The 14,304-nt window shown below is 40.9% G+C and overlaps 1 protein-coding gene across 3 annotated transcripts in view; it reads left to right on the top strand.

Moving 5' to 3' along the window:
• The window catches only part of fmn2b (formin 2b), a 237,454-nt gene that overhangs the window by 50,842 nt on the left and 172,308 nt on the right, over nt 1–14,304 (top strand). For all 3 annotated transcript variants that reach the window (XR_487913.2, XR_487914.2, XM_007893908.2), the window contains exons 5-6: nt 6,656–7,872; nt 11,996–12,140. Coding sequence is in view for 1 of the 3 variants with exons in the window: in XM_007893908.2 (XP_007892099.2) it covers nt 6,656–7,872; nt 11,996–12,140 (1,362 nt within the window). In the remaining 2 variants the exon portion in view is untranslated. The remainder of the gene's footprint in view (nt 1–6,655; nt 7,873–11,995; nt 12,141–14,304) is intronic.

The raw sequence follows: 14,304 nt of genomic DNA, 5'->3' as shown, positions 1-14,304 counted from the left end.
AAAACATTGACTTTTTGATGAAATTGACCATTTTACTAAAAGTTTCTTTCTTGTACAGTAGTCCAGACTCTCTTTGGTATTATCAAAATATTTATGTAGGGAATGCCTTTTCTGTTTAGGCATATATATTCTATTACCAATATATTTTAGGCTGTGGTAATTCATGTAGCCAAAAAGCAGATCTGCAAGAATCAGTAATCTTTAATGGTGGGCAGGATGAATAAAGTGCATCCATTAAACACCGAAAGAGGGAGCTAGAGTAAGCCAGATCTTTCTGTTTCAGAACGCTTTTTGTTGCTTCAGGAACACATTCAGAGAGGCTGATTCTTTCTCCTGCATTTAAAGGGAACTTTAAAGGGATATTGTGTTGCATTTATGTAAGATGAATGTTTACTGGTGCAAATATCAAATGAAATGCGTTTTGATCTTTGTGTGTATATATTTCTTATATAAAATCAGATCTGTCTGAGTTCACAAAGTTGATGCAGGTTTTTTTATATTCATGCCATAGCGTTGTGTTAGAAGTATCCTGCTTTGAATAAAAAAAATGTTTTCTGTGTAGAACAGCAATATTGGCTAAGAATGATGATTTACCAAATTCTGAAGTGTATCAAATTGTCTTTCTTGTCAACTCAGATAAGAATCCATTGAAAAACAGCCAGTACTGTGTTTCAAGAAGATACCTTTTTCTTTTGTTTGAAATGAGGTTCTTTGGTTAAAGAAGGAAACTGAATTATAGCGTGACGATAAAATAATACATCCTTACATCTGCCAGCCAAAGTGAAGACAGGTTTTATTGTGTTTGTAACAATACACCAGGGGTCCTCGCACTGAGCCTGTGCAACTACATTCATTCCTTATTCTCTTTGAAGATTGTGATGCTTAATCATTTATGGCTCAATACTTTAGGGGAATCTAAGTCTCTCGAAGAGGAGCCAAATCTTTCACTCAGGAGTCTTGACTCTAGACTTTTTTTCCCCTTCCTCTGTAATTTAATATTATTCCTTTGGTATGCTAAGTACAGACCATATCTGATAGCTATTGTTTCTGGTATGGCATCTCATAAGAAAGTGTTAAGTAACACCTTTGAAACTGGCTGACTCGTGATTGCTTGAAGACCATGTAGTGATGGATTGTTTATAATGCCACATTTGCAGATCGTGTAATCCATGAAATAAAATTACCCATTGAATAAATTCTACGGAGGCTATTGAAGTTCCCCAAAAGGTAGTGTTCGATAAGGTCATTCAACTCTCGTAAATTCGTTCCCTCACCTTTTTCAAGATATGTCTTGAGATCTACCCCTTTCACCGCGCTTTTGGTCATTTTCCCCTCCCCACCCACTCCAGTCCTATACCCATCTCAGGTGCCAAGGTGGGACTGTTAAGCACCTTGGGATTTCCTCCCTATGTGAAAGATGCTATAGGCAATGTGCATTTGTACTGTAGTAAGTATTTTCTACAGAATAATATTGGCTTTATTGTTACCCGGAATATAGTCGCTCAACATGTAAATAAAACTGGATGTGCGAGAAACTCAGATTTTTTTTAATATGGCTTTCTTGTAGTTCAAAACAAACTTGGTATTGGTATGGGAAGAGAAATGCTACAACTTTAATCTTCCAAACATTACAATTAAAGATGAAGACTGGTCAGATGGGAGAGTGATGTAAATTGCTTCAGGTGAAGTCACAGTAGCAACATAATAGTCCTAGATGTAAATTCTAGATGTTTTTCCACAAATCGATAACCGTCTACACATGGAAATTGCCCTGTGTCTAAAATTTAATCTGCAGAAACTAGACTATAGAGACTGTCCCCAATAACATTTCTTATGACATTTCATTGCCAATCCCATCACCTTGGAAGAGCCAGCTCAGCTCCAAGAAGGCCTTGCTTGTGTTTTTCTTCTCTCATATCCAGAATATTTAAGTTGATTTCTGCCCAAGTGGTTGATACCTGATGAGCAGAACAATTTCACTATTTTCACTTTCACCTTTTGCATTAGGAGAATAATAATAATCCTTGCATTTGTTATATGCACTTATCAGGTCGAGATATCTCAAAGTACTTCACAGCATTTGTTGTAAAGTGTGATGACTGTATTTTGTATGTAAATGAAAGACAATAAAACCAATTTTATTTGGGAGAAACTTCCTGTCCTTTTAGAGCTGAGGGTGGGAGCTGGCTAGCAGGCTAGTTGCAGGATTTCTGTTTTAGTACAAAATGGTCTGCAAATTCAGAAAGGTGGGGGGAAAGAGGAAAGGTGAGGCAAGCGAGAATCTAAGGGTAAATGTGTCATTGAATAATGAGGTTCTTCAAGCTCAGCTTCAGTCAACTCTGCAAGTTCTTGTTCTAAAGAGTAGGGTAGCAGTTGGACAAGCAGCGAGAAGCTTGCCATTCTGTACCTGTGTATTCCAGGCATAGCCTGTGGATAGTTGTACAGAAAGATGGTAACTTTAGAATGTGGTGATCGGCAAGGAATTGCACCTGTTCTGTTAAAGTTTCTTTAAAAATCTCTTCTTTACCTTCAAAACGATCGCAAGAAACATATCTCTGTCTGCTTTTGATCCAATTGGGTCACAAAAGACCCCCTATTGTGGCAGTCTGTGGCAGACTGCCTGTCAGACATGAAGTCCTGGATGAGAGCCAACTTTCTACAGTTGAACGTCAGCAAGACCAAGGTTCTCGTGATTGGCTCATGTCAGTGCATCAGCACCTCAGGCACTGACAGCATGAGCATCCAAGATGCATACTCCACCTCACCAAGCCAGTTAGGAACCTAGTTGTCTTGTTCGACCCTCATCTGAACTTTCTCCCCCACATCCGTGCCATGACCTGCTCTGCCTTCCCCCACCTCTACATCATTGCCCAACTCCGCCACTGCCTCACCCCTCAGGCCGCCGAAACCCTCAAACAGGCCTTCATCACATCCAGGCGCAACTAGGCCTGCTTGTCGGCTTTCCCAACTCTTCCCTCCACAAGCTGCAGATCATCCAGAAACTCTGCAGCTCATGACCTCTTCCACCCCAGGCTCCGCTACTCCACCACACCCACCCTCACCCAGCTCCACTGGCTCCCCATCCCTCAGAGGATCAAGTTCAAAATTCTCGTCCTCATCTTCAAGGTCCTCCAGGGCCTTGCCCCCTCCTACCTCTCTGACCTGCTGACTCCCTACCAACCTGCCCTCTCCCTCCATTCAACGGGCTCCCGTCTGCTCCATGTCTTCCACCCTACCTCTCTTCTCCCTCTGCTCAGCAGGCTCTGGCCTGCTCCATGTCCCCCATCCAGCCTGCCCCACCATTGGTTGTTGGGCCTTCAGCCTCCCTGACCCCACCCTCTGGAACTCTATCCCGCAATCCCTTCATCTCGCTCCCTTGCCGTCTCCTAGGCTCATCTCAAGACCCTCCTCTTTGACTGTGCCTTTGGCTACCCTCTCTATCCTCCACCCTCCCTGATTCCACCCAACATAAAAGACATTACACCAAATATAAGGACTATTATTTAGGAAGATTTCTAGGGTATCTTGCAGAAAAATGATAATCAAGTGGAAATGGGAGAATGTTTAGAGCAGAATATTCCCACTATCTCTAAGTTCAATGAATCCCCCCCAAAAAAGATTTTAAATTTGCACTTTTAAAATACCTGGGGTAATGTGCTGCATTCTTCTGAGCAGCCTAGTATTGCCCTTGGTGGAGTAACAGTTTAAGAACAAATAAATTAAAATAATTTATTTGCTGCACTGAATGGTTGTTGCAACATGCTCATAAAGACATTACGATGAATTAGGGAGCAGCAACCTTAATGTTTTGTAGCGCTATGGTCAGTTCTATTGGATCTCTCTTTTTCCCCTCGGGCAGTAATGATTGTAAATAGGTACCAGTAAGAAACATTACAGTTATTAGTAATGGTTTGGGAAGGTCAGGGGTCCTGGTAGGCGGCTGCTACTTGGCAGTAGACAGATGCTCAATTATTTTTGTGCAGCCTATCCTGTGGGGCTTTAATTCATCCAATAAAGGCTTATTTTTCTACCGGATAGTGTATACTGAAGTAGGGACAGCCTGCTTGTATATCTCCTGTGGAATTCTCAGTTAAATTTTCCTTCTCTCCATCTCCCCTCACTGTGGCACTTTCGCTGCGTAAATGCCACAGGGCGATAATTGAAACCATGCATAACTGAGCCAAGCCCTGATCAACCGCACCATCTGCTGTGTTGATTTACTGCTCCTCAACACAATCCAGCTGAACAATAAAAAGATCAGAAGATTAGGGTTGCAATCCAGTAGATACATGGCCAGTTTCAAGAAGCTGGTGTGAATGCTGCAAAGTATTATAGTTGGACATTGAGGGAGTGGAACACCTTCCTGCTTAAGTACTGTGGGCTGATGAGCCCTTGTTACCGTACCATATGTATGTAATCTATTATGGCCCTCACTCTTGGGGATTCCACAACAGCCCAAATCATGCTGCTGTCTCTACATTTACCTTTCTGAGTCCCTGTGGAAGGACAGTAAAACTCCTGGAGTTCTTCAGTAAAGCATTCATCCCCTGCTGCACATTGGGACACCTGGGACATTGCAAGTTCATTCTTTGCCCAGATGACTTTTCCTTGTTGCTCGAGTACAAACTAGAAATATCTAGTTCTTGCATTTGCAACACACGACAAGGATAATGTGTTGAGTTAGATCACTAAGCAATGGTCATTTTCTATTGAGGCAGTGATTGCTTCCCATTCAGTGAAGCCAGTTCAGCCAACTACAGTATACAGTATAAGGGTAGGGTAGACATTCTTGAACTGTAGGGTGTCCGAGAGAGAGTGAAAAGGCATACTTGTTTTGATGTGATTGGCTTTCAGCTATCTGCCCAGATCTCTAATTCCATACCAGTGTCCCTCTAATTCACTCGTTCCCTACCCTCTTTCAAGGCACATCTCAAAACATACTACTGTGACTCGGCTTTCAGTCATCTTTCCCCTTCTCACCCCCAGCCGAGGTGCCCATCCAGCATCCTGAAGTGCTTTAAGACGCTCCTGGTATGCTGTGTAAATTGTACTGTAATTCATTTGTTTCACATAAACATCTTTGATACCTTTTAGTGCAGTTGGTATTTTACACTGAGTTACAGCAATTTTGGGGTTGTGGGTCTGTGCTGTTTTGGAACAAGACCACACTCTACAAACACTTCGCCTGAGATTTGGAGTGTAAAAGTGAAAAGATGATGTTGAATTTGTATGAAAACTCAGTTAGACCACATTCAGAGTACTGTCCAACTCTGGACACCACACTACAAGAAGGGTATAACAGCATAGTAAAGAGTACAGCATAGCTTTACTGAGATGATATCAAGGCTCACAGGTTACTGCTATCAGGATAAGCTGAATAGGTTAGGTCATTTTTCCTAGAGAAGAGACCTATTAATAATAATAATAATCCTTGCATTTGATATAGCGCTTTTCACGTCTTCTAGATGTCCCAAAGCGCTTCACAGAATATACTGTAAAGTGAATTGACTGTATATTTGTGGGCGAACGCGGCAGCCAATTATGCACAGCAATGTCCCACAAACAGTCGTAGATTGAAAAATGACCAATTTATTATTGTTTTGTTTTTTTGGAGGGATTATTATTAGGCGTGTGGAGTAAGGAAACTTGCCCAAGGTTTCGCCCTGCCTGGAATTGAACTCAGGTCTCTCGCTTGCAAAGTGAGTGCTCTAACCACTGAGCTACAGGACTCGTTATATTAAATTATAAAAGGGATCGACAGGTTTAATATAAGTAAGCCGTTCACCCACTTGTTGGCAATCTGTAACCAGTATAAGACTATGACTAGGGGATCTGAAAGAGAATTTAGGAATAACTATTCACGCAGAGAGTAAAAGCAATCCGAAACTCTACCTGTGTGAAAGCCACTGTATAAATGCCAGGTGGTGTCAGTGTGCTGCTACTATAGTGAAAATGTGGAACTTTGTCCAAAGTGGCGGTGGGGATTAAATCAACAACAGCAACTTGCATTTATATAGCACCCTTCACGCGAGGTAGCATCCTGGAGCTCTTCATAATGTGGTGGAGTCTTACAACGAGCTAGGGGGAGGGGGGTGGGATGTGACTGTAAGCACTATCAAAAAGGAAGGTCTTCAGGTGGGATTTGAAGGTGGAAGGGAGGCTATAATCAAATGGCATAGATGTATTTAAGAGGAAACTTGATATACATGAGGGAGGAGGGAATAGATGGGTATTGGAGGGAGTGGGTGGAAACTCATGGAAAAAACCCAGCATGGACTAGTTTGGTCTATTGGCGTGTTGCCATGCTGTACAGTCTATGTAAATCCACATGAAGACTCATCTAACTGGCTAAAAGGAACCTTTTATCATTGGTTTAAGTTTAATTTAGCCTGGTCCCTCGAGGTTAATAGTGTGTTAACCCAAGGTTTCAACCAGTTCCTTAGTTTTTCATTTGTTTATGTAATATATTAACATCTTTGATTGTATACGTCCAAGTAAGATTCCTTTCAGCTACCACATACAAAATCTGTATTTAGCGCTAAGTTGTTATGTATTTTGTTAAATTCATGGTATATTTGTTCTAGTTTTTAAATTGTTGTGAATGCACAAGCTTTGTAAATTGAACTTAATGTCAGCAATACAATCTTTTTTCCAGAGGGATGATGAAGAGAATGCACCAGATCTAAAGGAAGAGGAAATCGCTGTGATCCAGAAACTTGAACAGACAATTGAGCAACTAAGGGTCAAAATAAACGAACTGGAAAAGCAATCTGTCCAACTAGACCATGAAAGCACTCAAAAGAACTATGAATCTGATTGTGTGGATATACCTTCAAAAGTCTTCTGTGATGTTCACCTTCAAACAGACGAGCAGACTTTTCTCCTGTACAGGTCATGGAATTCTTTTGCAGAAGCTAAGTCTGTACAGACTTCCCCTACTCAAGAATCTGTAACTATTGAAGTGCCTTTATTGCATAAACCATCACAACCTCCAACTCTGAGCTACAGTGTTCCTTCATCTCAGGATCGTTCTGCATCTCTTGTTCCAGGATCAAGAACTCCGATATCTCCCTGTAGTAGTTTGCAGCCACTATTGCCACCTTCATCTACATCTACACCTAGTTCTGAAGCCATTGGAATCCCACCTCCAGCTCTTTTACCAGACTATGGAATACCTCCGCCTCCCCCTCTTCCTGGTTTTGGAATACCTCCACCTCCCCCTCTTCCTGGTTTTGGAATACCTCCGCCGCCCCCACTTCCTGACTTTGGAATTCCTCCGCCTCCCCCTCTACCCAGCTTTGGCATTCCCCCGCCTCCCCCTCTACCCAGCTTTAGCATTCCCCCACCTCCCCCTCTTCCTGGGTTTGGCATTCCCCCGGCCCCCCCTCTACCCAACTTTGGCATTCCCCCGCCTCCCCCTCTTCCCGGGTTTGGCATCCCCCTGCCTCCCCCTCTACCCAGCTTTGGCATTCCCCCACCTCCCCCGCTTCCCGGAGTTGGCATTCCCCCACCTCCTCCTCTACCCAGCATTGGAATACCTCCGCCTCCCCCTCTTCCCGGCTGTGGAGTCCCTCCACCTCCCCCTCTTCCCGGCTGTGGAGTCCCTCCACCTCCCCCTCTTCCCGGCTGTGGAGTCCCTCCGCCTCCCCCTCTTCCCGGCTGTGGAATTCCTCCGGCACCACCACCCCCAGGACATGGTCCACCAGCTCCACCTTTTCCTCCAACAAATCATGGTTTTCTTCCTCCACCTCTTCCACCTGGGCTTTTTGCGTTTGCAATGACTAAAGAAAAACCTTCCAGGAAAGTTGTAATTGACCCTTCCTGTCCAATGAAACCTCTGTACTGGTCAAGGATACAGATAAGTAGCAAAAGGTACTGAGGATCTTGTTCATGTGCAATTATGCAGTCAGCAAAAATATGCATTATAATCTTTTTCTTTAGGAAAAATTGCTACATAGTGACAACTGAAATTTACAAAAACAATCTCAAGTTGGGGATGGTAGAGATATCCACAAACTGGCTATCTATTATCTTTAAACATTCAACAAATATTCTTGTATCGTCCTTTCCCCTTCATTTTAGTGAGACACTGCTGTATCCTTAAGCCAATGTATAGTATATTGAAATGTTGTGGGCAATTTTTGGCTCTTCAGAGAAGGTTCAGAAAAGAGCAATGAAAATGATTTGGGCTATTTGCAGTGCCTTAGATGCAAGGAGAGGCCTGTGTGTGCGGGGGGAGGGGACGTGGAGGGTTTGGGGGTGGGGGGGCTGGTACGGAGGATCAATTCCCTAAAGAGAAGAAGTTTGAGGGAAGACATGATTTGATCTGTTTGAAATGAATGGCACAAATGTAAATTTGCTATTTGGACTGTAATTGCAAAACTCGAGGCAAAGATACAAAATTTATGAACCTCACGCCAATCTACCAATTAGGATTGATTGTTTTTGTTCATTGAAGAGTTATGAACTAGCTCCCAACAAAAGCAATTTTGCTTTTATCAATTAATTCAGAAAGTATATACAGTTGGGAAGCAATGTGACAAGTGTTGATGATGGGTGCTGACCGAAACAAAGGATATTTGGGACATATGTGTTAATCGTCCATGTAGTTGTCCCCAAGATCACAGAAGTTGACAAGTCTCCAAATAAGTTCATCAACAGACATTTGGCTTTCTCTAACAGCCTATTTTGGAGTGAAATCTGTCCTATCACCTATAATATAAAAAAAATTGCACCAACATTCAATCATAACTGTTACTATTGTCCACTTCCTTATCATTAAAATCGCCATTTACTCACAACCTGCACAAGTGCAGGATTTTGTAATAAGGAGTCTGAATAATGCAATTGGAGATTCTTTCCAGTTCCCAGAGGTTTATCACACCGACTTGTGAGAACTCCACTTCAGTATGAAGGTTGTGCAAGGCCATGGGTCATTGGGGGGTGGAGGGGGAAGGATAGGTCAGTGGGGAAGAGAATGCCTGAAAACAGTGCTTTTCCTATGATTGAATTTGGTGAAAACTTTTTTACAGGTGATAGAACAGATTTCACTCTAAGTAGGCTGTTAGAGAAAGCTCAATAGCCTAAGTTAACTTTTTGTTTTAGGTATTATAGTTTTTATATATTGTCCTCTGCTGTGCTTAACAATCCTTGGTTATCGTTATCTGACAATGTTTGGCATCAGACAGAACTGTGATTGGAGTGATGTGATTCAGTTGATGGTATTCTGTTGTATTCATCAATTGTATACACATTTTAAGACCATAAGACCACAAGACGTAGGAGCAGGAGTAGGCCATTCGGCCCCTTGAGCCTGCCCCACCATTTAATAAGATCATGGCTGATCTTCTAACCCAATTCCATTTATCCGCCCTATTCCCATATTCCTTAATCCCTCCATCCTTTAGAAATCTGTCAACCTCAGTCTTGAATATGTTCAAGGACTGAGCATCCACAGCCTTCTGGGGTCGAGAATTCCACAAATTCACTACCCTCTGAGTGAAGAAATGTTTCTTCAACTCAGTTCGAAAAGGCTGACCCTTAATCTTGAGACTATGACCCCTAGTTTTAGATTCTTCAACCAGGGGAAACAGTCTCACCGCATCTACCCTGTCAAGACTCGCAAGAATCTTGTAGGTTTCTATAAGATCACCTCTAATTCTTCTATATTCTAGAGAATATAGGCCTAGTTTACTCAACCTATTTTCATAGGTCAACCCCCTCATCCCAGGAACCAACCTAGTGAATCTATGCTGCACCCTGTCTAAGGAACATGGCATTAGCCTTCCTAGTTGCTTGCTGTACCTGCATACTATTTTGTGACTGGTGTAGAAGGACATCCAAATCCCTCTGAACACTAACACTAGTTTCTCCCCCTTTAGAACATAATCTGCTTTTCTATTTTTTCTACCTAGGTGAATAACTTCACACTTCCCCACGTTATATTCCGCTTATCTTTACTTATCTTATTTTTTGTCTTGTATATGCAATTTTACTGCACATCAAGATACTTGCATTTGATAAAGCTCAAATTGTGATGGATTTCTGAGAATTCACACAATAAATGGTTTCATCCTTTGGATGAGATGTTAAACCGAGGTCCCGTCTGCCTGTTCAGGTGGATGTTAAAGATCCCATAGCACTCTTGGAAAAGAGAAAGGAGTTTCTCCTGATGACTTGACCAACAATCCCCCAAGTAAAATTGGTCACCCATTTCATGGCTGGCTGTGGGACATTGCTGGGCAAAATTGTCCTGCTGGGTTTGCCTGCAAATATCAGTCACTCCATTTCACAATAAATCCTGTGATCCTTTGAGACTTCCTTCCGACATGATAAGGAGCTCTATCAAATGCAAGGAATATTATTATTTATCAATCCCAGGCTGAGAACAGTCTGGTGATGAGCTCCAGATCTCTTCTAATAACAGTGTAGATTTAGCCACAAGAATACATGCAATCAGGAGTTTAGTGAAATCATCTCATTTTTTCCTTGCGTATGTATAGGTGATGTCAGTGTGCTTGTGTCACAAGCAGTTGTGCAACCTTCCTCTGTTCCCTTTTGTATTGCTTCAATTTACTGTCTGGTTACAATTTGGTGGGTTTAACCAATGTGTCACATTGTGGTTGTAAACCTGAGTCTTAATGCTCTGCACCTTGAAGCAGTAGTTTAATTATTGAAACCTTTGATCTCCCTTCTACTGTCCCCTGGCAATCTGATTTTGATGCAGTCAAAATGTCTCAAGTTTCTCTCATGGAATGGGTCCAAAAGTTTGAAGGCCTTTGACCAATAAAAGTGTATAATCCAGAAACCATTATCTTCATTTCACTATTGTGCAATATTCAGGAGAAAAGAAGAAATAATATAACTTGCACATCCACCAATAGTACAGGTAAAGCTCAAATTGTGATGCAACTCTAAGGACTTCTCACAATAAATAGTTTTTGGGGGATTGTTGTGAAGGCAACACAGCTTCTCTACACCGATAACATCCCACATATAGCAATGAGATGAATGGAGATATTTAAACTTGTTTAATTAGGAACCAGGGAATCTCCTTGCTTTTCAAAGTAGTGAAAAGCAAGGAGTTTTCCTGGTATCCTAATTATGGGATCTTTAATGTCCACCTAAACCAGTAGAATAGTTGAAATGGACCATTGTCTAATGTCTTACCTAAAGAACTTTGAGCCAAAGAAACCAATGCATAATTATTAAAATCAGGTTAACAGTTTGATGAACGATGACCTTAAAATGTGTATTAGTAAAATCACTTGGGTGGGGGGAAGAAGGAGAAAGACATCTGTAAGGCAAAGTCAGAAATGACAGACCCAGATCGGATAAAGTCCCTTTGGCCCATTTGATCTCAGCTTTCCAGAATACCCAATCTACTGTATTCCCAATTTAGAGTCCAGAATCCAAGTGTCAACCACCACTTCTGGTATCCTATTCAATTGCAATCGCTTTCCATGTTAAAGGAATAATTGGATGGATTGAGAAAAAGTAATGACTTACAACTGCTAAATCCACTTCAAACACAGTCATGCATTCTCTCTGCACCACTGAGGTAATCAAGTTAAAGGTTGAGAATATTTATTCTCAAATATTTATCCTACAAAATAAAACATTTTTTCTGTGCTTAATTGTTTAAAATAATCCAAATACGTATTTGTGTCTTTGCTGTCTTACATCTATGCTTTCAATCCCATGCAAGTCATTCATATATCCTAATTGAATGTAATAATTACTGGAAGTTTGATGGTGGTACTAGAAATAACTTGGTTATAGCAAGTATATAATAATGGTGGAGTCAATTTACTGTTGATGCATTATAAACCGATCTCCATTACATTATTAATTTATAGATGCTTTGTCTGGATTTTGACTGATATGCAAGTGGAAAATTAGTTTATTGGATTGAGTAACTTTCTCCACATGGTTGGAATGTTAGGACTGTTTTTGTTAAACGTAGAGATGAACTATTTCCTTCCCTTCTCTTCAGAGAATCAGAATTATTGCCTATTTGGGAAGCTCTTGAAGAGCCCTCTATTAACACCCAGGAGTTGGAAACATTCTTTTCAAAGACAGCTGTTAAGGAGAGGAAGAAACCAATTCTGGACACCTATAGCAAAACTAAAACTAAGCAGGTGAGTGCTCAAGCATCTGTGTGACTCTCATATTTTGGCATTTTAAGGTTGGCTTTTGTACCATGTATATGTGGGTGGAGCAGAGCATCTAAAAAACAACTGTGCAAGATAATCTTACCAATGGATAATTCACTAATTTTTAGTAAATGTTGAAATCGCTGTGGTTTGGATCCCCTCTGCTCGAACAAATATTTCAATGATTGGCAGATAATTAAAACAAAACTTGTACCTGATAGTGTCTTTCACATCTAAGCTCTTCAGTGATTTTTACTATAAAGTGTGGTAACTGTATTTTGCAGGTGAATGCTAGAGTTCAACATGGTAAAGTGAGAGTAGTTACCTTTGGATCTAAGAAAGACAAATCAGAATGAATTCTTCATGGGCGAAAAATGATGACTGATGGATGAGTACTGGGATTTACAATTCCAGGTCCACAGGCCACAAAAGGCTAATGGGAGAGTAGCTTTTATCTCAAAACGGTTGGAATACAGAAGGAAGAAAACAATATTTCCTTTGTAGAGCCCTGGGTAGACATCATTTGGAGTATTGTGTTCAGTTTTCAGTCCATATCACAGGAACAATGCTCTGACCTTGGATGGTGTGCAGCACGTATTCACCAGAATGGTACCTGGAATAGAAGAGGCTTTATAATAAAAATGTAGGTAAATTTTTGTTATATTCCCTTGAGTCATTAAGATCGAGGGGTGGATCTGATGAAGTATTTAAAATGAAGGGATTTGACTCTCCCCCTCACTCTCCTCCCTCTCTTCCCTTCCTCTGTCTCTCGCAAGTGAGAGGACCTGGGTTTAATTCCCGGGCGGGATGAAAGCTTAGGCAAGTTTCCTTACTTCACACATTAACCTAGCAGTAAGTTGTTAGTCGATTGGCAGATCTCTTTCTGGGGGTAATAATCCCTTCCCCCACCAAAAGCAAATTGGTCATTCAATCCTCGACTGTTTGTGGAACCCTGCTATGTGCAATTGGCTGCTGCGTTTCACCCACAAAATATACAGCCATTCAACTTTATAGTGTATTCTGTGAAGCGCTTTGAAAGTTTGCATTCTGATTTTACCTTGGTAGAGAGGTTAAGAAGAAACATCCATTTGCAACTAGGCAGAGGTTATCTATCAATTTTCCAGTTAGTGTTTTAATTATACATGTCAGCAGTCTCATGGCAATGGTAATGTTGATTTAATTTCTCTGTTTAATGTATTATGCAGTGGGCAACACCTCCAACAATGCAGCATACTCCCAGCAATACAGTGGAGTGCCAACTTAAATAATGTAAGCTCAAAGGAATGAAGTGGGGCTTGAGCCCACAGCCTTTTAATCTATAGGGTACCAAATGAGCCAGGTTGACACCTTTAAAAATGATCAATGTGCTATTGATGCTGTGCTAGTCTGAGATACCACTCCTGAAAATCTTACTACCAGTTTGTTTACTATCTTTGGGGATTCTGTTTAAGTAAAAGTTGACCAAATAAAAGAATGTCTGGTTATTGGCTGTTCCTTAGTTTTCAAATAAAGTTCAAAATTTGCAAATTCTTTTTTCCCACAGGCTGCAGTTTCTCTATTTGACTTTATGAAGCTTTTTATTCTGCTTATCATTGTATCATTTCCCTGCTGAGCAAAAATAACTAAGGGCACAGTTCACAACAAAGCTCTACGTGCAACAGTTTAGAGAAATCTGCTCAAAATGCATTTTCTTAAAAACAAAATTGTATCCAGCTGTTTATATATTTGTGAATCGAGGGTGGACTTGGAAAGAATAACGACCAGAAGGATAAGCCTTCTGTGGTACTTTGCAAGAAATTCAAGAGATAAACAAAATCTGTGTAATTCTAGAAATTACAGCTATTAACAGACCATTCAGCTCCTCCAATGTGTTCTAATGCTAACTCTTGCACCAGAATTGAATCCACAATTCAAATTCTCTGTACTCTTTATTTTACTCCTTCTGGAATTTTTATTATTTATTTTTTAAACTATGTTTGGACGCTAAATGGTCGAACATCACATGCTGTGATAATCCTTCCCCTGAAGTCTTTCAGTTACATCTCTGAATTTTTTCCTCTTTGTTCTGAATCAACTGATCAACAGTAATAATCTATCTGCTGAAAAATCTTGTTGAGAAATTTTAAGTCCTTCATTACATCCCATCTTA

The sequence above is a fragment of the Callorhinchus milii genome, unplaced genomic scaffold (assembly GCF_018977255.1).
Source record: "Callorhinchus milii isolate IMCB2004 unplaced genomic scaffold, IMCB_Cmil_1.0 Scaffold3, whole genome shotgun sequence".
In the NCBI taxonomy this organism is placed as follows: domain Eukaryota; kingdom Metazoa; phylum Chordata; class Chondrichthyes; order Chimaeriformes; family Callorhinchidae; genus Callorhinchus; species Callorhinchus milii.
This window is presented reverse-complemented; position numbering and strand designations above follow the sequence as displayed.